Source organism: Hesperophylax consimilis, chromosome 26 (genome assembly GCF_061612785.1).
Source record: "Hesperophylax consimilis isolate HC1 chromosome 26, BYU_Hcon_1.0, whole genome shotgun sequence".
In the NCBI taxonomy this organism is placed as follows: domain Eukaryota; kingdom Metazoa; phylum Arthropoda; class Insecta; order Trichoptera; family Limnephilidae; genus Hesperophylax; species Hesperophylax consimilis.
In genome coordinates this window covers 8,527,963-8,552,572 of record NC_142861.1, presented here as the reverse complement: position 1 = coordinate 8,552,572, position 24,610 = coordinate 8,527,963, and the positions used below count along the sequence as shown (strand labels likewise).

Below are 24,610 nucleotides of genomic sequence, written 5' to 3'. Positions count from 1 at the left end.
ATTCACGAAATAACGGCATTTTCGAATTCAACACGACTCGAGAAAAAAAAATTTCATAATCAGCGACTTTAGAAGTAGATAATATGTTCAGGTATTGCACTTTTACAAGACGAATGCGGAGTTGAAATTTCAGTTGCTTTTTAAGCTCGCTATTAGAGATATTTACGTTCGTCAAGTTGCTCTGTGCAGGGAACCCTGACAAGATAACGCGACTGAAACCATTACCAAAAAATACTGATTAACCGGCCCTGTATTGATTGTATTGTGATGACGTTACAGTTGCTTATTTTTTCTTACAAAGGGAAAACCCAATTCTTGATGATTCTGAGCATCTAATTGACATTATCAGTAGCGTAGCGATATATTTCACCGGTGCTATGCCAAAAAATTTTTCGCAAAACCTTTAAGTTTTTTATAATGAGATAATCAAATTGTTTGGTAACACGCTTTCTCTGCTACAACTTGCAACTACCATACCTATATCTCATGAAAATACGTCATTAAAGCTCTGATATAATATATTATTTTTTTATTTCAATAATCTGTAAAAGTACTACGGCAAGCCCAACGTTAAAAACTCCAATTTTATATGATAACTAGATGTACCCCGCCACGAGTTGCCTTGGCTCCGTTTATCTGTGAAGATAGCGAAACAATAGCGCGTGTTTCTTTTAAGTCCAACAGATGGTGCTGATTTTTTTTAAAAGCGTGTTTTTACTTTTGAGAGATGGCATCTATATAAATAGGTATCTAAAAACACACCGTATTCAACGTTACGTCAAAATTTCAAAGCAATCCGTGTAGAACTATCAGAGATTTACGATTTTGAACAAACGAACTTTTATGTATACCTAATTAGATATGACATAACCAAACACTATTTCTTTACGGGAACACACTTCTTTCTTTCAGGAAGTTTTATATTTCCTTTTCCTTAATTTTTTCAAATAATAGGTATGCAAAACTAGCTAACACCTATGATCGGACTACGCACGTTGCTATAGTCACATTCACATCAATTTCTTCAAAACTATTAATTGTAAAATTATATCCGGATAGCGATGCTTCGATATATAAAGTGTGCTTACTTTGGGAGGTGATTCTACATGAGGGTAATAAATATTCGTATAATAATAAATAATAATCATATTTGGATGATTTGTATAGCGCCGTTTTTTTCTTCTTTATATATTTTTTGAAAAATATTTTTGTGTGGGAACTTCGAAACATTGAAATTTCAATAAAAGTTATAAATATTTTTTTACTTCTACCATCTCTGCCCTGTAAGAACGGAACAAGAAGTGTGTACCAAGACCGAGTTGTTAGTTCGTTAATTATATTTTGCTTAAATCTGCAAGTGTGTTTAGCCTGGTTAAGCCATTTTAAGGGTTGAAAGGTTTTCATTTATGAAAGTGAACTAGAATTTGTTCCTTGCACACCAATATAATTGTTTCACCGTTTTCAAATATCTAATCTCACAGAAATACCAATCACAAACGAGAGTTTTTGTGATTCTTGTTTATAATTGGCCAAAACGTTGACATGGCGGCTCACAGCGGAACATCGAACTCATCTCCGATCGCACGTGAAAATTACCTGGGTGCAGCGATGCCATACCTACCGAAATTTTGGTAGATCTACCGATTTCGGTAAAAATCTACCGAAATTCGGAAAAAATCCGAAATTTTCTGAAAATATCCCAAATTCATTTTTTTCCGTAACTCTCTAGCTACCCCCACCTATAGATTTGAATGTATGTCTGAAATTTGTTAACCACCAACCCCCCATGGATTTCAAAATATTGTGGGAAATTATTCGTCTCCGGAAATTCTCTAGCCACCCTCCCCCTCCATGGATTCTAAAATCTTAGTTATATCATCACTCATCTAGAACCTATAAATATTTTGATGACATACCGATTTTTGAGTCAAATCTACCGATTTTTTCACTCAAATCTACCGATTTACATTTTCGCGGTATGGCATCACTGCCTGGGTGTGTTGTCGTCGAAACTGAATGTCAGTGCCAGAAAAGTAATTTAGGCGGGTGTTTTTACGCCGAATTCTCAATATTATAATTATAAAATTCATTTGTGAGTGGCGTGATAACTTAAATTGATATTTTTTATGGCGAAAGATGTAATTTTGAGTGTTTGTTTCATTAGAGATCAATGACTCCCGCCTGTGGGTGGGTTTGTGTGATACGACCCTTTTCAAATGGAGGCACGTCCCATATGTCTGTCTCGCTCGCACTTGCATATCTGCAGCGAGAGGCGTGCACCGTTCCGTGTCGGGTCCTATACCTTCGTGTGGGTTGCATTGACATAATTTTCTCTTCCTACTAGAGAATTTCCTAGTTGATCGTAAAACCTGTGAAAACACGAACAGTCTTCACTCGAAACCTCTTAATAATTAACGAAAAGTACAATTTCATATTGCTTCAATAAAACAAACCTTCCGGAAATAAAACAGGAACAGGGTTCTCCTCCAAGCGGGATAGGGTACACCCGCCCTTACTATGATATTTGTATATTTACGTTTCTGAGAAATAATAATGTGAGCTAAATAAAGTTAATTTGTATTGAACACGAATCTATAAAACAAAGTTATCTCGCTGTGATTCCTAACGGTTCATCCATAAATACTTAATGAGATGTTCGTACTGGATTATTGAATTTCTTCGTGGAGACAAATTCCTGTTATTTGTGGGACGATCTGGTTCAGCTAAAGTTCTGTTACGGATGTTATCTAAACATGTCCGGCTGTATGCGCAAGAAATCATTACATATAACTCATTATACCACGACCTTATAATAATGTTGTAGTCTGCAAATTCTTCCCAAAGGATTATTGCGCAATTGGGATTCGAGGTGCGTATTTTCTATACCATTATTTTATAGCTAATTATGTGCATTTCCTTTTCTTGTAAATATTGTTTTCTCTTATCGTTTTCACATTATTTACGATTGTATTTAATTTTTTCAATGACTAATTTTGCTTACTACCATATTATAAATCTCTCAAATAATTCATTTATATTATGCAGGTCCATTTGACATTGGACATTTACAGTGAAATTCTATAAGTTATAAATAATAAAATTAAAGAAAGATTTAACTATAATTTTATTATAGATGGGTATTTATCATAGACATCAAATTTATAGACGTACTCTAACATGAAATATGTGTATCCTTTCAATAATCTACAACATCAGTCATGTCTTAGTTTGTAGCGCAGTCCATTGTGGGACTTTTCTGCGCAAGACCGGAGTGTTCATTTTCAAATGAAACGCCTCGCGAAACTAAATATTAGTGTGGTGGATAAATTATAACATATTTGTAAAAATATCAGAACAAAATAGTGTAACAAAATATTCAGTTTTGGAAATGAGTCCTAAATTTTGTTTAACTAATTTGGGATTTGTAGTTAAGTTTTTTTACACAGTCATCAATTTGCGCGTCATGTAAAAAGCACTAGTAATTCGCAAGCAGTTTTTATTTATGATGACTGAATAGTGATATTACAATGCGAGTTGGCCGTATACTGTCAGATTAATTTATTAACAAACTACAGAAAGTAACTAGAAAGAAAACTACAAAATACTGCCTCCCGCGCTGCGCACGTCTCGGTTTGTCCCCTTTCCCTGATTGGCCGATCTATCAATTTGAATGTCTGGTATTTATAGAAGAATTTCTTCTGACACTAGTACAAAAAAAAAAAACAATGGTGCCAGATTACCAGAATGTTCAGAAAGTTGGAAAAACACTTTTTTTTTTTTTTTGCATAATATAATACAGGGTTTTCCAATAAGAGGTGTTATTTTGAATAGCCCGCTATTTCGGTAGATGTTACTTTTGAAGCTGTCATTTTTTGACATTTGACAAGTAGAAACTACGCCATTAATATTAATATGGAACGATACACGCTTCAACAAGGCATTGAAATTATTAAAATTCACTTGAGTGAATCAAATGCAAATCATCTTGAGTGATGAGGCCCATTTCCACCTCGGTGGCTTTATCAACAAGCAAAATTGTCGCATCTGGGCCTCGGAAAACCCAAGATTTATTGTTGAAAAGCCTCTCTATCCTCAACGTGTGACTGTTTGGTGCGGTTTATGGTCCGGCGGAGTCATTGGACCTTACTTTTTCGAAAATGAGGCTGGAGCAACAGTTACGGTGAATGAATTGCGCTATCGAGAGATGATTAATGATTTTTTATGGCCGGAATTGGATGGTATTGATCTGGACAACGTTTACTTTCAACAAGACAGCGCTATGTGCCACGCAAGCAACGAAACCATTGATCTTTTACGATTGAATATCAAAATAACACCTCTTATTGGAAAACTCTGTATTTATGAATTTAATTTTTTTTTAATATGAATACTGAAACTTTTCGGAGCCAATGGCTCTATGTCATCCCCAATTGGGATATGTAGAGAATGGAAGGAGATGTGTAGGTTGAGGAGTACCTGGCTAGCTTCAGACCTGATCTCCAAACAGGGCTTCAATTCTGAATGGTGGTCTTTCACCAGGGTGATACTGAGAGTATCGGTAAATATACAGAAAATAGGGTGACCGGATAAATCATCACAATGATAATTCATCACATCTTTAAAAAGTTATATAAAGTCATAGAAAGTGATGAAACAAAAACTTTATTAACTGGGTTAAGTAGATTAGGTTTAATTTTTTTTTTTTTTCATCGTTTCTAATGACTTTATATCACTTTTTAAAAGTGTGTTGAATTGTCACTGTGTTGAGTTATCATGGAACCAGAAATTAGGTACAAGCTTAATATGTACATTTTATTTTAAAAACCCTTTGCAGTAGTTACCTAAAAATGAGAAGTAAGTATTTCAGTTGCCGTAAATGGAAAATAATGCATTTTAATAGTAATTTCGTTGAAATTAAAATCGGTTTTTCGCTTGGCGGCCATTATTATAGATGTTTAAGTTTTTAGGTTAGTTTATTTCTTCTCTTATTGAACCAATATATGAACCTATGATCCTAAAATAGGTTAATTAGTGTGGTTCAATTAAAAAACTAGCTTAAAAATATGTCAAAACATGCCTTGAAGAAAAGACGTCAAATTATGAGCTTTTTTTAACAAAATAGCTACTAAAATGCATTATTTTCCATTTCCGAAAACTGAAATACTTACTTCTCATTATTATCTAACATAAATACAAAGTGTTAACAATATGTGTATATCAAGCCTGTTTTTCTGTACATTTGCTAGAGTATCTACCACTACGGATATAGTAGCAAAACAATGCTTTTTATAAAATAATGAAGTATTATTAAATGTGTCATACCCTCTACTCAGCAGCCTCAAAGATTGCATAGGCCATGAGAAAAACCGATTTCTCTCACAGCCTTCTATGTGGAGTCAATTTTGAACAACAAAAATAAGTGATGCGCACAATCAGTGAGAATCTATTGTAGTTCTGTTAATTTGATCGTGTCATGTCTTCCTGGAGTGTCCCTTTTTCTTTTATCTATCTCTTTGTGTTATAATCATCCTTTCAACATACATAACGGCTGTGTTTTGGTAAAACCCTTCGAGAAACATTTTTTTGGGAATCTTGCTTTTCAGTGGTTTCATATAGAATAATCTTTAATGTACAGCAGATTTTTGCTGCAATTTTTTTAGGTTATTTCCGGAAAACCGTGTATGAAATTACTCAACCCTCAAATCTCTCATAATTTTAAATAGAAATGCAATATTATTTTACATCAAACTTTTGAAAAACAAATAATGACTTTTTTTTACTAAACTTCAAGATTTTAAATTAGTTTTTAACAAATTTGTAAGTATTCATTTTTGTTGTATCCTGTAAATTTTTTGATTTTGTGGCTTGAAAGGTTTATGAAACAATGGTCTATATAATATACATTTCGCACACCAGGAATCCGTATTTTATTTTTAATGTGAACAAGTAGGTACCTACCTCATCTTTAGAAATGTTTCCAGCAAAGATTTCAGATGTATTTAGGTAAATAAGTACCTAAGTAATGTTTGTCGAGTCTTTTGATTGGTCGATAAGCCTGCTTATCATGGCTTTAAAAATGGATAGGTAGGTACTTTTATTACAGTCAACAGGGCATTTAATGTCAATATAACTTTCTTGATAGTAGTCTTAATCTCATGGTGTAAATAAAGATTAAATTCCTTATTTGAAGGTTACAGATCGACACACTTAACTTTGCAGTCTTGGGGGTTCACTTGATAAGGCCATTCTTATTTGACAAGTCATTTTAGGGTCATATAATCTCTTGACACTCCCTTCTTCATTCCAAGCGTCCCTTTCTTAATCTTGCTCATTCTTCTATCTAGCGTTCCTTCGGAATTTCCACATTTCTAACACGACCAAACATAGTTCTACCACATATATTTGTAAAAATAGTAAATAATCAACCATAAGTAGTTTCCCCATAATAACTAGTTACGTTCAGAGAAATGATTTTTTAATATATTGTTATGAATACGCTGGCGAACAAGAGGTTAGTGGAATTTATCCTTTCTCCTTCTTTTAAAGTCCTTATTAGCCTTTCCATTGTGAACATACTTCCTAAATATACAAACTCATTTGTTCAAGTATTTAGTTGACTCCAGTCCCTGGGGAGGAAGTTTTAATCCTCATTCAATAAAAATAAATCTTTGAAATCGGCTACTAGCTGGCCCAATAGATGGTTCAACTAGGTCGAAAATTGAAAATATATGTATTATAGTAAAAAAAAACTAGGTCGAAAATCGAAAATAGATGTATTGTAGTAAAAAAATTAGGTCATAAACTGAAAATAGATGTATTTTAGTAAAAAAACTAGGCCGAAAACTGAAAATAGATGTATTTTGATAAAAAAAGTAGGTCGAAAATCGAAAATAGATGTATTATAGTAAAAAAACCATGTTGAAAACTGAAAATAGATGTATTTTAGTAAAAAAACTAGAACGAACACTGAAAATAGATGTATTGTAGTAAAAAAAAAACTAGGTCGAAAATTGAAAATAGATGTATTATAGTAAAAAAACTAGGTCGAAAATTGAAAATAGATGTTTTATAGTAAAAAAACTAGATCGAAAATTGAAAATAGATGTATTATAGTAAAAAACTAGGTCGAAAATTGAAAATAGATGTTTTATAGTAAAAAAACTAGGTCGAAAATTGAAAATAGATGTATTATAGTAAAAAAACTAGGTCGAAAACTGAAAATAGATGTATTGTAGTAAAAAAAAAACTAGGTCGAAAATTGAAAATAGATGTATTATAGTAGTAAAACTAGGTTGAAAATTGCGTCGCTAATCTCTACTGCAGTGATGTGGTGCAATTCCTTTAGATCTTTGGAAAAATATAAATAATATAAAAAAGAACAACATAAGATTTTTTCGGTGACCGGGTATCTCATCAAAATGACAGTTCAACACACCTACAAAAAGTGATATAAAGTCATGAAAAATGATGAAACAAAAACTAGGTTAAATAGGTTACATAGGTGACTATTTAACTTAGTTTTTGTTTCATCACTTTTAATGACTATATCACTTTTTAAAGGTGTGTTTAATTGTCATTTTGACGAAATATCATGGGACTGATCTTTTTATATCTTTCTTCCTTTTTAATCTCCGATTAAACTCCCAATGAGGTAAGTCACGAACTGCCTCTGGTGACAACCAACTACAGACAGGAGCAAAATAACATTGCGAAAATGTTATTTGTGTAATTTTACCTACTGCCTATTTAGCCAATAATAATATAAATAATATACATGAAGTTCTACCGAGCCGAACCCTCTGATATGAAAATATCTGGAATCGGTGAATTATTTTCCCATTTGATCTCTGGTGAGTTGACGTGTTGTTCTTGTATTGTTTTGTATTTATTTTGCTTATATAATGCACTTACATAATGTTGATTGACTAGATGATCATTTGTGGAAAAGTGAGTGGAAGGGTTAAGTTTTTCCTTTGGGGAAGATTTAACCCGGACAACTAAATCGGAAGTTAAAAAAATAACTATATATCTATACATTTAGGCACAATCAAGTTTTAAAAATAATTCACCAAAGTTTGGTAATTAAACATAACTTGATTGACTGCCGTAATATAGTACCATATTATGAATACGAACCAAATTCAGTTTTAGAAAACGAATTTTATAAAATATTATTATGATAAAACTATACTAACAGACCGAACGATTAGTCATAATAGACCCGATATAGTTTTACATGACAAAATTAAAAAAATAACTTATATCATTGATGTCGCTATTCCAAATTCCTGTAATATTAAAAAATCTGCTAATGAAAAAATAAGAAAATACACAGATTTAGGAAATGAAATAAAAAGAATTTGGCATTCTCAGACTATAAAAATATTACCATTCGTTATTTCGGCTACTGGCATTATACCTAGCTCTCTCATTAAAAATTTAGACGTATTAGGTCTATCAAAAAATTTATATATAAAGATGCAAAAGTCGGTCATTTTGAATACATGTAGGATAACGAAAGATTTTTCAAATATTTATGTTGAGGGATCAGTAGGATTTATAGGCCCTGTTAGAAGTTCTACCGAGCCGAACCCTCTGATATGAAAATATCTGGAGTCGGTGAATTATTTTCCCATTTGATCTCTGGTGAGTTCTTGTATTGTTTTGTATTTATTTTGCTTATATAATGCACTTGCATAGTGTTGATTGACTAGATCAGGGCTGTGAGTCGCCACGCCCCGGGGCGCCGCAGGATCATCCCAGGGGCGTCGTGAGGCAATCTTTATAGCGAGAATATCGTTCCATCAGCACTGCAGCGTTAAGGGTTTTATTACCGTTTGCGACATCATACTTGTGTGAGACAGGTTTCTCTGCAGTTGCAGTAATTAAGAATAAGTACAGATCAAAAATAAATTTAGAGGCAGAGACGAGAGTGGCGATTTCGAAACTTCAACCTCGTTTTGAGAAACTATGCTCAAAAAAGCAAGCACATCCTTCTCATTAATACCAAAGAAAGAAAATTGCTTTTTTATCTTTTTTGTTTGCTTCCATTTTTATTTTTATTGGGGGGGGGCGTCGCAAAAATATGGCAACTTCCCAAGGGCGTCACAGTTGAAAAAAGTTTGGGAAGCCCTGGACTAGATGATCATTTGTGGAAAAGTGTGTGGAAGGGTTTAGTTTTTCCTATGGGGAAGATTTAACCCGGACAAAAAAATCGGAAGCATTAAAAAAAAATTGGATGACTTGTATAGCGCCGTTTTTGTGCAAAATCACCTCAAGGGCGCTGTACAAACAGCGTATAGGTAAAATAAGGTTGGTAAGAAAAATTCCATGAATCTTTCATTGAACTGTTATACAATAGTTTTCCTAGAATAATTATATTACCTTCGTATGTAGTCACGCTATCTTGCGAGAATTTTCCCCACACTATGTCTGGGGAATTTTGCTTATGAAAAACTAACCAATCATCAATTTTATTATTGTATCTTGAATCAGCGAATTTCTTTTATGGCATTGCGTATTTATCCATAGATCGTGGTGGAAATTGAGATGGAAAAAATCAAATTTCTTGAAGCCAGAGCTCACCGTTCAAGCATTAGCCAGATTTATTATAAAATACTATTGTATATTATATTACACCCATTCATAGCATTAACTATATTTTCGCGAATTAAAGCGTTAAATCGTGTTTTTAGCGATAATAAAAACACGATTTTTTAGTCGCTATAATCTTGTATTAACAGATCATAGAACGAACATGACACTCTACTGTAGAAACATGTGCCATGTTGAGTTTCAATCAATAATACAATAAACATGTTTAAGTGATTTTGCTAATTTAATTGTTTTTCCCATCTTGCCGACTCTCCATTCCTTGACGTTATCCTATTTAGCTATAAACACTATGAAAACGCAAAATTAAAGCTATAAAAGCTATTTTTTCAATAATTAATGCTACATTTCTTAAAAATTAAACCTATGAATGGGTGTTTTTAACTATATATTATACTATATTATATTACTCTGTCATGTTGTATCTTGCAATGAATAGTTCAAAGCTCCATAGCTCACAGTGGAAATGTTGTGATCTTAAAATAGATGATTTGAAACTTAAATTTCTAAATGGAAAAAAGGATATTTCATGACGCTAGATCTCACCCTTCAAGCTTTAACAAGAATTCAAAGGACGGGTTGTTTCGGAGAATCTGAACAATTCATCAAATTTCAACGTTCATTTTCCAGTTCCGCGAAAGATTTTTTCAAGTTCTGTTTTTATTTCAGTTCTGTCTAGCCAATAACCTATAATGATATATTAACAGAACTTGCATAGGACTTTTACAGACCCCGGAAATGAACGTTGAAATTTGATGAATTGTTCAAATTCTCCGAAACAACCCGTCCTTATATTTCACTTTGACTAAAAAAATTTAGTATATTTGTTCAATGCCTGCTTAAAAAAGTTACTATGTAAATGGTATTTCTGATTCATACGCCTTAAAATGCATACAAGATTATTTATCTTGTTGCCTTTATTTGTATGCAGATAAGATTGAGGGATTCATACTCTAATACACGGTGTCTGGAAACTCGTAGTACAAGCGGGAAACTGGAGAATCTACATCACATAGAGAAGTCAAAAAATTATTTTTTTCGTACTATGTATTTGTTTTTTTTTTTTTTTAACTTTTCTATTTTTGGGCCAACTAAAATTTTGGAGCCGAATCTCTCTGACACATTTTAAAACACATTAAACAGCTGATAGATTTTTTTAAATTCCAACTTTGGACACGATTTACTCTACAACGAAAACACGAAACAAAATAGTTACACACTATACAATTGACTCCAACTGTAATATAAAATCACAGTTTCCCGTTTTGTACTATAAGTTTCCGAACCTGACAGATGAATGTGGTGACTTGTACAGGAAAAATAGGATTAATTTGAGGCTGCTTTTAAAAATTTTATTACTGCAGTCTCAACTCCCCGAAGCCTGTGGGACTGTTGTAATGATGATTTAGGGTGTGTTGTGTGGCTGAATGAAGTGGGGAGGAGGAGATAGGGAAGAGGAAGGTTGAGAAGTATCTGCCTATTCCGATGTGGTCACCAAACACGGCAAACAAAATTAAAAATGATATTTACATGTATGCTCGTTAATTATCCTGCTACAATCGATCTCACTATATTGTTATTACGATATAAAATATTATGACATTAATAATTATTAATATTTTTTTTTCTTCTTTTCAGATCGCGCTTATAATAAATACCACGCATAAAAATCAATATAATTTTTGATTAATAAGGAATTATCCTCATCATCGTAAATCTTTTGCTAAAGAGCAATAAATTTTATTAAATAAACTTTTAATTAAATAACCTTCAGTACATAGTTCATGTAGTAACTTTTTAGATTTTGATTTAATTTACAGTTAACTGAGTTTGGTTTTAATATCGCTCTTTCGTTATGTGTGCACAGATCAAATTCTGAAAGACTCGTAGAGTTGTGTAATTACATTTGCAACTGAGTTTGGTTTTAATATCGCTCTTTCGTTATGTGTGCACAGATTAAATTCTGAAAGACTCGTAGAGTTGTGTAATTACATTTGCCAAATCGTATGATTCTAACTCCTTTGGATATGTTGTATGTCTAGATTGGAAAACCGATTGAAGAAATAGTATTCTTAAAATCACCTTGATTGGGGTCTTTTAATTGACGGTATAGCTAAAACGATTGTAATAATTTACCCAAAACTTGATGTTTTTAACGGCCACTAGTGACCAAATTCTTGTATAGATTATTACGAATTCTAAGGTTTTATTGAATATATAAGAAGTAAACTAACATAACAAATATGTTTTTCTAATGATTTCCACGCTTTAATTTCTGATGTATGTTTACTAAATGCCTTATAACAACCCTACATTTGCCAAATTCAGTTGGATATTTTAAGATGTTTTTGTATAAGGCAATTTCCCAACTGGGAATTTTGGTCAATGCCATCCCTAATTGGGGTATGTTGTTAGGCTGAAAGAAGTAGAGAAGGCAAAGAAATGGGGAAGAGGAGATTGTAAAGCACCTGGCTATTCAGATCTGGTAGCCAAACAGGGCTAAATCCATTTAAAGCAACATTTCGATTCTGAATTGTGATTTTTTACCACGGCGATACTGAGAGTATCTACGACTCTGTAATAATTTTACAAGAATTTGGTCACTAGTTTGGAGAGCTGTTAAGAATGTTTTACTGAGAAAAGTTAACAAAATTGTTAAATAATTTACAGGAAATTTTAATAAAATTAAAATCTGACAAATTGAATATTGCAGAAGCAAAAAATAGTTACAGCCAGTGAGTGTGATAAAAATATACTTGGCTTGCATCAGCGTCACTTCAGTGTAAGATTGTCAGCAGAGTAGTGGTAGTAGTAGTAGTGCAAGTGACTCAGTAAACTCAGTGTAAGTGACAATCGGGTCGTAAGTAGTGAGTGCTAGAGGTTAGCGACAGGTAGCGAGGGAGCAGAGAGTGCGGGAGAGATTTCCGCCAGCCATGCTAGCGGGGGACGGGATCCGCAAGGTGGTGTGGTGACCCGACGCATCGAGAGGGGGCGCCATGATGGATAGCCAACTGCCCCCCGGGGGCTCCAGCTCCACGGGTCACCTGTCCTCGGCCGGAGTGGCCTTCACCAGCGCCGGGACCGGTAACTATACCCATTTTCTTACTTTCTTTATCTAATTAACTAACCATTCCTGCAGGGTAGGCAGAGAGGCACACAACTCGACCCGATCGCTCAGGGAGTGGAAATATGAACTGCTTTAGCCATCCCAAGTCAAGGTGTGAGTTACCATGCTTAGGCCGTTTGACTCTGGGGAACAGTGTCGGGAACGGTGCCTCGGAGAAACGGGGTCATACCTCGAAGTATTTAGATCTTACCCCGGCACTGCTGAGGTTGACCTTTTATTTCCCTAGATACTCGTGGTACCAAAATTGGACCATTCAAACAAAAACAAAAAACTAGGGGCCTTAACGGAACCTAGAGGGGGTGGAAAGAAGAGCTGAAGCCACCTCTGTGAACTCTTTCCTTGTGGGGTCTTCAGGGAACCCAAACAAAGGGGGACTTCCGATGGGAAAACCCTTACCGGTACAGGATCCTTCAGCGGGTCCATACACGGGAAAACAGGAACCCTCACTGGATCTGGAAACAAACTCAAAGGAATGCGTGCTCACGGGTACTATCCGTATACCGTCTTCACTGTAATAATAATAATACTCTTCTGTTATTCTGACTTCTTGTCATGACCTGACTCTTACTGAAATATTTGATTCACTAAGGCTGATTTTAGTGTCACGCTCACCGTCAGCGCTCATAGATCAGCGCGTAGTTCGTCAGCGCCTAGGCTCAGCGTGGCTCGTTTCAGTATCGTACTGACCGCCTTACTGTACAGTCGAAGACCAAAATGCGGAGTGTGTTAGTTATTGCTGCTTTGTACTACCTATCCCAAAAAAATAAAAACCGGCGACGACGAAGACTCCATGTTCATCCATTGATTGAGCAGGGAGCCGTTACTGGAGACTTTGTCTTGTTATATGGCCTGTAACTCGACCTGTATCCACTTCGCGATTCGCCATGACTGTACACGCGATGACGTCTGCTCCGCTCGACACTAGAACGCTCACTGAAAGCAGAGGCGCTCGTGCGATCGTCAGCGCCGACACCTACGAGGCGCCGACGCGCGACGTGTACGGCCGCGTAGCCATCAGCGCTGACCACCTTGCGCGCTGATAGCTACGCGTCATTCAAAAACGCTTCCTAGAAGTTCATATATCTCGACCATCAGCGCCGACGGTGCGCGTGCGGTCGGCGTGACACTAAAATCAGCCTAAGTCGTACCATATCTTCCTCGGGTGTCCCCGGCTTCTTCTACCATTCACTTCTGCTTCATATATTCTCCTTGCATTCCTTTCTTCGTTCATCCGCTCTAAATGCCCAACCATCTAAACGTCCCTTTCTTAACTCTTTGCACGCGGCCGTATCAACTGTTGTTACGGCAAAAAGTCTATACTCACACGCGGCTGTATCAACAGTTGATACGGAAACTTTGACGGCCGATATTCCAGCGCTCTTTCGTCATAAATGTATTTCTTGCTCACTTGGACACTTGTAGAACTATCACGATGCTGACATCTACAAGAATTTCTCAAAAATAAAATTGTATTATTCATAAAAAAGATCGATAATCAAGTGCGCCTCTTCGCGCCTTTTAGTCCTTTAGTTTACATTTTTGTCAACGGATGGCGTTAGTACTAGTTTGTCATTCACAACTTTTCATAACTAAAAATGATAAGTGATCATGGTGTCCCACTTGTGTCTATCAACGCAGTGGACTAAGTACACTCACGCCGAGTGAATGGCGGGACCACATTCAAAAGATACGGTATGTCTTTGTATGAAATTTTATGTTTTTGTTTTAAAAATATAAACATCTAAGAGTGTCGACACACGAGGATTTGTTTTCATATTGTGGAGAATAATCTGTTCTGTCTATATAGTCCAATAAATCATGCTAGAATGCTATAATTTGACATTTAATTGCGTGCATAGGTATTTGAAAATATGTACCGCGTACGGGTATAGATAAAACGGAGCAAATTAACGCGTTCAAAAGGTTAATATTATCCATTTCGCTTGTATTTCACCAGATTTTCAGATCTTTCCGGATCTCCTCATTTTTGACATGGTTACACATGGTTACAGTCTAATATCATCCTTTCTCTGCATTCCAGCTCAAAGGATAGTGGCACTGATAATGATATTTAATAATAAATTAATGTCTTGCATTCCACAATAGATAAATATACAAAGAATGCCATCATTAGGTATTAATAAAAACAGATGTCGAGGTATTTGCATTATTTTTAGATATCGTAATGAATAATGTTGGTTGAACCTTGATTGTAAATAATAAAAATGAAATGTGTCAGACATTGTCAATATCAATTTGAGATTATTCTCGACATTGACTAGTTAAGTTATTATTGAAGGAGACAGACAGCAATACAAGAAATGAAAATATAATGATAAATGCTGCTATGTAGGTACTTTACTAGAAGAAATTTTTTTATTATTATTATTATTATGTAATGGGCAGGCAGCATTCTGTTGATGCGCTCATATCTGATTTCACAACAAGTTTGACAGTAATTGAGTTGTTTTAAGTTTGAACTAAGTCCTTTCTTCTCTCCAAATGTGAATCCAATAGAGCTTTGAATTGATTTATATTTGTTGCATCGATGACATGTTGTGGGAGTTTGTTCCAAGCATCCACTACTCTATTTGCAAGGAAGTGTTTTCTAGGATTAGATGCAAAAGGCGTTTTGGTAATTTTTTTTGAGTGTCCACGGAGATTTATATTTTTATTATTAATGAAGATTTCTTGGATGCTAGGGCAACTGTAATGTCCAGATAAAATTTTGAAAGTCTCGATCAAGTCACCCCTTTCTCTTCTTTCTTGTAAGGTTGGTAATCTTAGTTCCTTGAGTCTATCTTCGTATCGTAGATCTTTCAGAGCTCTTGGTATTTTAGTGAAACGTCTCTGTACTCTCTCTAACAGATTTATATCCTTTGTGAAGTAAGGACTCCATATTTGGAAAGCATATTCCAGGAGAGGTCGCACATATGTTTTATATATTTTTAACATCATGTCCGGTGTTAGGTCAAGGAAGGTTTTCCTGATTAGATATGTTAGTGAATTTGCTCTTTTCACAATTCCAGCGATGTGTAGTTCCCATTTAAAGTCCTGTGATATGGTAACTCCTAAGTCTTGTTGTAATGTCACTGCTTTTAGAGGTGTTCCATTAAGTTTGTAGGCAAGTGTAGGGTTAGTTTTTCCAACATGTAGAACAGTGCATTTTTCGACATTTATTTTTTTATTAATGAAACTTTTTAGATATAAATTAGGTTTAACAATTAGTTATTTCACATTTAAACCCTGGCCCCGTAGTAAGCGTTCAAAGATGGTTTAAAGGGGAGATATGTAAATACGAATGTTAGAGGGAGCGCGCTAATATTAAAAAATCATAACAATTAAGCGAAAATGGTGAAAATCTTTAATAAAACACGACTCGTTTGAAATCGAGCAAAAATTTCTCGACAAATGCTTTAGTAGTTTTTTCAGATACACTGTGAATTTTTTCATGCCTATAACATATTAAATAACAGAACAAAACTGGTTTTTAATAATTTTCGGAGCTTACTTTGCGATTTTTTGCTATCGAGGGAATTTTAAATAATTAACGTTTCGGCATAACAAATGTGTAGATATTATCTTCGAAAATAACATATATTTTTTTTAGAATATAAAACTTAAAGAGTTAAAGAGAAACTTATTTTAAATCGGTTGAAATTTGTATTTTAAACCTTTATATTTCCTACCAGAAAGTATTTGTGTGAATTTCCGCATTGCAATAAAATCAAATAAATGGAATATTTTTGTATGTATCTAAAAATTAATTTATTATTAAAAATAAACATGTAATTTTTGAAATATCAAAATTTTTTAATAATATTTTAAAGTTTTCAAAATGGCTCACCTAACGGTTTTTCATCTAAAGTCTAAACTCCAAACTAAAATTACTAATGAAGAAAAAAATCACATTTTATTACACAATGTATTATAATCATTATTGTCAGCTCACTTTTTTGTCGTTTCATATAAAAACGATCATTAATAAAAAATTCACAAAGTTTCATAAATTTTTCTCAAATTGCTGTCGGAATCTTTGGTTTCATAGAGGTGTACAATTTAATTCTTCTGTGGTTAACTTCTAGATTTGAATATAAAGCGTGGTGTTTTCTCTTTCTGACACTGTTTAGATCATACTAGCTGACGTGTACCCGGTGTTGCTGGGGATTATACTTAGGAAATAGTTATATACCATCACGAACTTCTGTAGCCCTTTTTAAGGCGATGTACTACGTCGTGTAATATTTTAAATTGAGCCGCTATCAATAACAACCCTTACGTAGATGGCGATAAGGTTTAAATTCCCGTTTAACACCATCCGCCTGTTTTGATTTATGCAAGAAAAAAACATGGCCAAAAAGTGCCTTTTATTTTATTTTGTGGATGTTCAGGCATAAATATTAAATTTTTTTTCGATCATTTTATAAATAACTTAATTTGCCACATTATACAATAAAATCATAACCGAAAATGGGTTCGTAAGTAGGAAATTTTGAACTTTAAAGCAGTTTTCATAGGCCTTTACACTATTTTTTTCTGGGCTTATAAAAAGATTAATCTAAAAAATACTCGATTATTTCAAAGGCCGAGATGTATTCTACTCGCAGTATTTAATTAAAGCATCTGAAACATTTCTAGGCGACCAAATTTTCAAACCAAAAACACATGATTTTGCATTACTACGTATGGCATCGCCTTAAGATATATAATTCTGTAGCACATTATTTTTATGTATCTCATAAGGTTTAGCCAGCGTTAGCAATGTAAGTGCCCAAAAATATTTTTTTTATAACTTGATTACAAAACATCAATTTTTATCTACTTTCTATAAATATAATATGCATGTTATTATATTTATACCTTCCAGAAGAAATTCTCTAAATGGTAGTGAAAACCCTATCAAAATCTGTTGCGTAGTTTAGAAGAACTAAGCGCACAAACAGAGAGACGCGGTGGTCAAATAACACATTATTTCTGATGACTGAACTAAGTTACAATTTAACGCTACTACTCTTCGCAGCTTGTTGATAATTACACTTTGCACATCCTTCCCATACGCTACACTGCTGTAACTCAAAATATTTAAAATTAATCCCTAAATGAGGTATGTTGCGAGACTGAAAGGAGCCGGGAGGGAAGGGAGATTGGAAGAGGAAGGTTGGGAAGTACCTGTCATTTCAAACAATATTTCGATTCTGAGTGGTGGTCTTTGACAGACTCCGTGGATGAACGATTACAATCACTGGCTATTAATTTAATTTGAACGCGTCAAATTCCAGCGTTTGCAAGTAAATGTTATTTGATTAATTTATGTTATTTAACAATTTATTCTTTATAATATAGTAAATTTGCGGCACATTCCAGAGTGGAAGATACTCTGAGTATCGCCCTGATGAAAGACTACCATTCAGAATCGTAACGTTTCCTGAAATGGATTTAACCCTAAGTGTGCCAAGACGTCCAATGTCGATTTCCTATTAGCTCACCGCACTTTCCTCGATTATATGGTGTTTTGAAAATGCTCTTAGCATACAATTTTTTTTTTATTCATCTGAAAAGGAAAAAATGTATCTTAATATTATTCTAGCTTGTTGTTTCGTCTCTTGCAAATATGTTTATTTTATCTGTGATTTTTCACAGATAAAATAATAATAAATTATGCACATCACAAAATTCCATGTCAAATATCATAATTTTTCATTTTATTCATTCCTGTATCTATTTACAGGAATTCCTCCTATGACTTATTTATTATAGAGAGAAAAAAATATATCTCTCTGAATAGAAGTAGCTATTTTTATTTTTTATTTTAGTTTATTTAGGAAACATACAGTTTTACAAAAAAAATAATTGAACATAAAATATAGAACATGATTTAAAGCAGTTAAGTTCCATTTATAATATTTATAAAAGCTAGAAATTAATTAAAATTAATAAAGTACATAGTGTGTGTGAAAAATGATTAAAAAGAGAATACTAAACAATACAGAAGTAATATTTTTAACTTAGGTACATAGTAAGGTTAATTTGATTTAAAACGATTTAAGGGTACAGTAAAAAATACAGAAAACAATATCGCTGAAGGCATTATAAGATTTGCAGATACGCCCGAGCAAGGAGTTTTGTGCGTATTTCGATTTGAAATGTTGTATATAAAATAAGGTATTTGATCTGGTATTGCGTTCAGGACAATGAAATACAATCCTTTCTAACAAGGCTGAGGATTCAATAAGGCAGTTCACAACTTTGTACAGAAACAGTACGTCAAAATTTTTTCTTCGTTTGTAAAGAGTAATAGCTGTCCTGCATAAACTGCATAATGTATATAAAGATATATAAATATGGTTATACATTAGGTTACGTTAGATGTTACAAATTACAACAACGTAATTTTGCTAAAAAAAAGAAATTACGAAAATAGTGTCAGCCGCTATGTACAACGGACAATTGGCATTCTAAGGGTTAAACGTGTTTGGTGACCAGATCTGAGGTATACTCTCAGTGTCTCTAGACGATTGGGAGCAGTTGGGACTCTGGTGCGGTACTCACGTCGCCGCTACTATAATAAATAAATAATAATAATTGGATGACTTGTATAGCGCCGTTTTTGTGCAAAATCACCTCAAGGGCGCTGTAGTATTTATTTATTACAAAATAATGCATTACAAAATAATAAGTTATAATGTATTATTCCCAGTGAGTTTACAAAACTTATTTCGGGAAAGACAACATTATATTATAGGCAAGACAACATAGATACATTCAAATAAATAAACGCAGAAGTTATTTTGGAGTTCCATAGAAAGAATGTGTCGTCATTAATAAAACTGCTGAGGAAATAGCTTTTAAGAGCTTTTGCCAATGTTTTTTTGTTCGTTGCCGGAAGTTTTAGATTACTAGGTAATGCGTTGTATTGCTTCTGTGCAATGTATTGTAAGGAGTTAATTCGAAATTTAGTCATGTAAGTAGATGACGATATACGTGTTACGATTAAGAGTATCTGACGCTCGGTGACGGGGCATGTCATCAAAATGACAATTCAGCACACCTCCAAAATGTGATATAAAGCCATGTAAAGTTGAGAAACACTGTTCTAGAGATACTGAGCAGTGATGATTATAGATTATAAATTTTTAATAATGCAATGATAATATCCTAATGCATCACAATTGCGGGTTATGAGGATCTTTAACATTATCATTATCGTAGATTATCTGTAGGATTATCAATATGATTTGTGACAGTAAACATGAATTGAATCACAAAAAATCATCTTATAATTACTCGCCATTTTCATCAGTGCCATTTTTGTGATTAATCACCTCAAGGGAGCTTTATAAAGAATCAAAATGAAGAAAGAAAAGATTAAATTAAATAAATATAAGAATTTTTTAATTTTTTTATTAACAATATAAAGTTTTTTTACAGGTTTTTTTTTCGATGTCTGTCTCACTAGGATAAACCTGTGTCGAGACAGACAGAAGACAGTATGTATTTATATCTGGAAGTTAAATTTTAATAGGTTTACAGAGGTTAGGTTGTATGTATGTATGTATGTATGTATGTATGTATGTATGTATGTATGTATGTATGTATGTATGTATGTTTGTTTGTTTGTTTGTTTCTTACTTATACTGACATTGTTAAAATTTCTTTTTTTGAAACTTATACTGACATTGTTAACGTCTGTTTGTTTGATTCTTATACTGACATTGTTAATGTGTCATTAGGCCATGTCAAGAGTCAGAATAATAGAAGAGTATGTATGAATGTGAATGAGGCAAGGAGTGTGTGCCAAGACCGAGTTGTTTGGCGGTCCGTCCTCTCTGCCTACACCTGCGGGGAAACGCGTGATGGTTCGTTAGTTAGTTAATTAACGTCTGTTTGTTTAATTCTTATATTGACATTGTTAAAGTGTTTGTTTGTTTGATACTTATACCGACATTGTTTGATTCCTATATTGACATTGTTAACATTTATTTATTTGTCTGTCCGTAGGGCGCATGCACCACTCGCTGAGCACGCCCGCCGGCGTGGACTGCGGGGGCGGCGGCAGCTCTGGGGCCCTGTTCCGCACGCCCCCCGCTACCCCCAAGAAGGGCGGCAAGATGCTCGCTGTCAGGGTGCAGATGCTGGATGACTCCATCACCATGTTCCAGGTCCAGGTAGGTCTCGAGTTCACATTGCCTTAATGAGTTGATAATATTATAGTTGGATGAAATTCTTACTCAAAATCGCATCACTTCAAAACAATAACATCTGCGTAGATATCTTTCACATTACCATAGTTAATACATAGAAACATAGGGAGATTTGACATAGAAGCTTGCCGACTGTCACCGAGCTACGACCAAACTACACGGAATACAAGTTGGTGCATGTAGACCCGCTTCGTTCATTTCATTCGCCCTATTGATTCCGCTGTCAGTAGTCCGTTGTTGTCCTCTGTTAGCGCAAGCAAATTATTGGTCGATCTAATTGTACAAGATTATCGAGGAGGTACTTAGGTACTTACGAGGAGGTATTTAGATGATGCTCTGCTACTCTCCCTACAGAAGACCGACTTATAAATAAATTGCACATTCTACGTTCTGAAACTAAAAAGGACTGTGCAGTATGTTCCAATACAAAAATTCGAGGTGGGAGAAAAGAAACACGATTGTATTCCGAAACCTGTGAAAGTAAACCTGGACTTCACATTCAAATAATCAATTGTTGTGTCCATTTTATATCTTGCATACCTGTTTTACTAAAACAAAAAACAAAAAAATAATAAATCTAAAAAAGTTTTTTTATTTTTATATTTCAATTCAAATAATTTATTTTTCTTAAAAAATGCTACGATTTGGCGGTATGTACATACCAAAAATCTTTCGGGTGCATAGGGTTAACAATAGGTACATTTTTCGATAGGGTTAATTTCGATGGGTACATTTTTTTATAAGTTGGAAGCCAAATATTTGCCAGAATCAAATCAGTTTAGTATTGGTAACAATAATGGTATTGGATAATTTAGATTAGGGTGAGTTGACTAATAATTTCACGACGACCTTTGTAGATGATAGATTTTTAATTGTCTTGTCAGTAAGGTTATTGTATATTTTAATCGCAATGTAATTGAGATTTCTTTGTCCAAATGTTGTATTGTTTTTAGGTACTTGCTATTTTGGGTTCGTTTGTTTTAAGCCGTGCGTTTCATGTATTTTCGTAAAACTTGTTCAGTTTTTAATGAGATGAGTTAAAATTGTTTTTGTGTAAATTTGTTGAATATTTATTGAATTCTATTTGAAATTTAGTCAATAAATAATGTATGTATTAATTCGACGAAGAAGAGACACTGGACAATCGTTGTTTGACAATTGTTTTATATTACTTTCTGCCATGCCATCTCTTTCATACTAGAAATGTCGTTACAATCAATAACTCAAAAATTGATGTGCAAACCTTTCCCCAAAGGAAAACCTTATTTAAAAATTGACAACAGTTTATTCCGTCCCAGAACAAAATCCCAGCACTCTGCACTGGTCCCCTTACACACAATTCAATAGTATGAATGGAGTTTCCACTACGTGATCAATTATTCATATCCAATTATAGAAGTTACTTGTCCCGCTCACAGTATGAGCTAGTTACCGGCAAAGTTTCACCGCTACCACAGGGGTAATTTTTGATAATAGATATATATTCAACCAGTTTATTGCCAGGTGGTGCAGAGCTATGGGTTCACAGTGTTCGCACCCAGTTTGCTATCTTTATTGTTTTTTTTTTCAATTTATTATTTTTACATTAAACAAAAACAAAATAACATTACAAAATTGTTTATTTTAGTATTTTTAACCTGATATGAGTGGTGAGGTCGGGTATGTCATACCCGAGAAATTTTTTTAAGAAAAATTTCAGATTATTTAATGTTATTGTTGCTATGCAAATCACGTCGTCACAGTAGCTGGAAGTAAGGGAGTGGGGGGCGGGGTGCAGTGTTGAGTTTGGAAGTATGAAAGTTGGATGGGGTACGTCACACCCTACCTCGTAGCCGGTGTTTAATTTTTATAGTATTGTTATAGTTTGTAGTGTTTTTGATTTATTTTTATAATTTAAAAATACTATAGTTATCTCCATTAACCAAAAAAGTTGTAATTTTACAAACAAAAAAATTAAACTACCAAAACTTGCTAGACTAACTTGTTTTTAAGATTTCGCTTTCGTGCTTCTCAATTTCTCTTCAAAACAATCATCGCATTATGGCTAACATCACCTGGTTCAAGGCTTCCAAGAAAAATATCACTAAATTGTCGATCTTATTATCACTTACTTGTGTTTATGAATATTTATGGTTTTGAAACTAGCTAGTTTTTTTACAACGGGCTGGATCACTGCATCTGCAGTACATTTCGATCATCTTTTTTAAATGCAACAAAATGTATTTCAGAAAAAAAAAGATAAATGGAACTTTAATTTTTGAAAATTATTCTATTTTTTAACCTAGATGAAAGATAAAATCCAAAAAATATTTTAAAATATCCAATATAAAGGTAACCGACATAGACGCAAGGTTTACATATATAAAACGACTTGGGTTCGAACTTAACCGGTTAATTTATTCAATATCTCTAGTTTTAAGTATTTTGAAATTGATTTTTTTAATGCAACAAGTGCTGAAATGAGGTCAGCCCAATTAGAGTACCTTGAAAACATAACATGTCATGTTCAAGGTCAGTCTTCTTCTGTTCCGTTTACCATACCTAATTGTAATGCTCTGTTAAACATGATTGTTTTCACTTTCTTTAGTACCTTTTTATGCATTCAGTTACCTTATTACGTAAAGTTTAGTCTAGTATGTAGGTCGGTATTGCTTCGATAATGATGGTTCATTGAACCTCACTTTTCTTTTATACTACTTAATTTTAAAGCACCCCTCGCCCCTGTCTGTACAGTGGAAAAACAGGCGAACTAGGAGGATTGACTGCTCTACAACTCTGTCTTGAAACACACTCCTAGCTGGATTCATTCGGATTCATACATACTTCGTTTATACATTTGATTCACTTGATTATGTTGTGTCTTTCTCGTTCGTCCCCAACATCTTCTACCATTCACTTGCGCGTCCTGTATTATTTTTTCTTCATTCATTCGCTCTACATGTCCACAATATCTAAGCGTACCTTTCTTAATGCTATTCATTATGCCTACGTTAGCCTTGCATTATTTTTTATGATTTTTTTACATTTTTATTATTGATTTCAAAGAAATCTGATGTAGTCAATTGATGTAAGACCTTATGACTCGCCCCAAATAGGCCAATCGCGTGTCCAAATTTCTTTGGATACGCAGATGCGCCCATAACGCGCTTCTAATGAGCTTTGTCTTATTCAACATTGCAAACAACGTTTCTTCTGGATGGCGGTATCGCTTAAAAACAACAAAATTTTCAATAAACCCAACTCGGCGATGATTATAATTTAATTCCCAATCCATTCATATTTTCCCTTTTAACACGGCATTGTTATGTCACCGTGTTATTACATACGTCTGTCCTTTTGTTTAATTTGTACACCAACACGCCTGCCATTGGATACATGTTTTTAATACACTACATTGTGAATTGTGACAGAAAAGTGTAATTTTTCCGTGTTACCCTGTGACCTTGTCATCAAATATGCATTATGTTGGTTGACGTCTCTTTTGTATTCTTTTACATCTGTGAAATATCACACAAAGGATTTCTGCCAAAAGTCACAAAAAACCATTGTTTTTTGTGAAGATTCTTTATGACCTTTTATAAAAAAGGCCCCCCGACTGTGCTAAAGTAAAGATTTGTAAAAAATAACTGTTATACAGATTAAGTGGTAGATGCTTTCAGTATTGCCCTGG

The 24,610-nt window shown here is 34.0% G+C and overlaps 1 protein-coding gene across 1 annotated transcript in view; it reads left to right on the top strand.

The window, feature by feature from the left end:
- The first annotated feature begins 1,996 nt into the window (after window positions 1-1,996).
- LOC149411061 (uncharacterized) overlaps window positions 1,997-24,610 on the top strand; it is a 57,825-nt gene continuing 35,211 nt past the window's right edge. Inside the window, exons 1-3 of the mRNA XM_089647633.1 lie at window positions 1,997-2,092; window positions 12,283-12,696; window positions 20,738-20,904. Coding sequence (XP_089503759.1) covers window positions 12,609-12,696; window positions 20,738-20,904 — 255 coding nt within the window. The 5' untranslated portion in view covers window positions 1,997-2,092; window positions 12,283-12,608. The remainder of the gene's footprint in view (window positions 2,093-12,282; window positions 12,697-20,737; window positions 20,905-24,610) is intronic.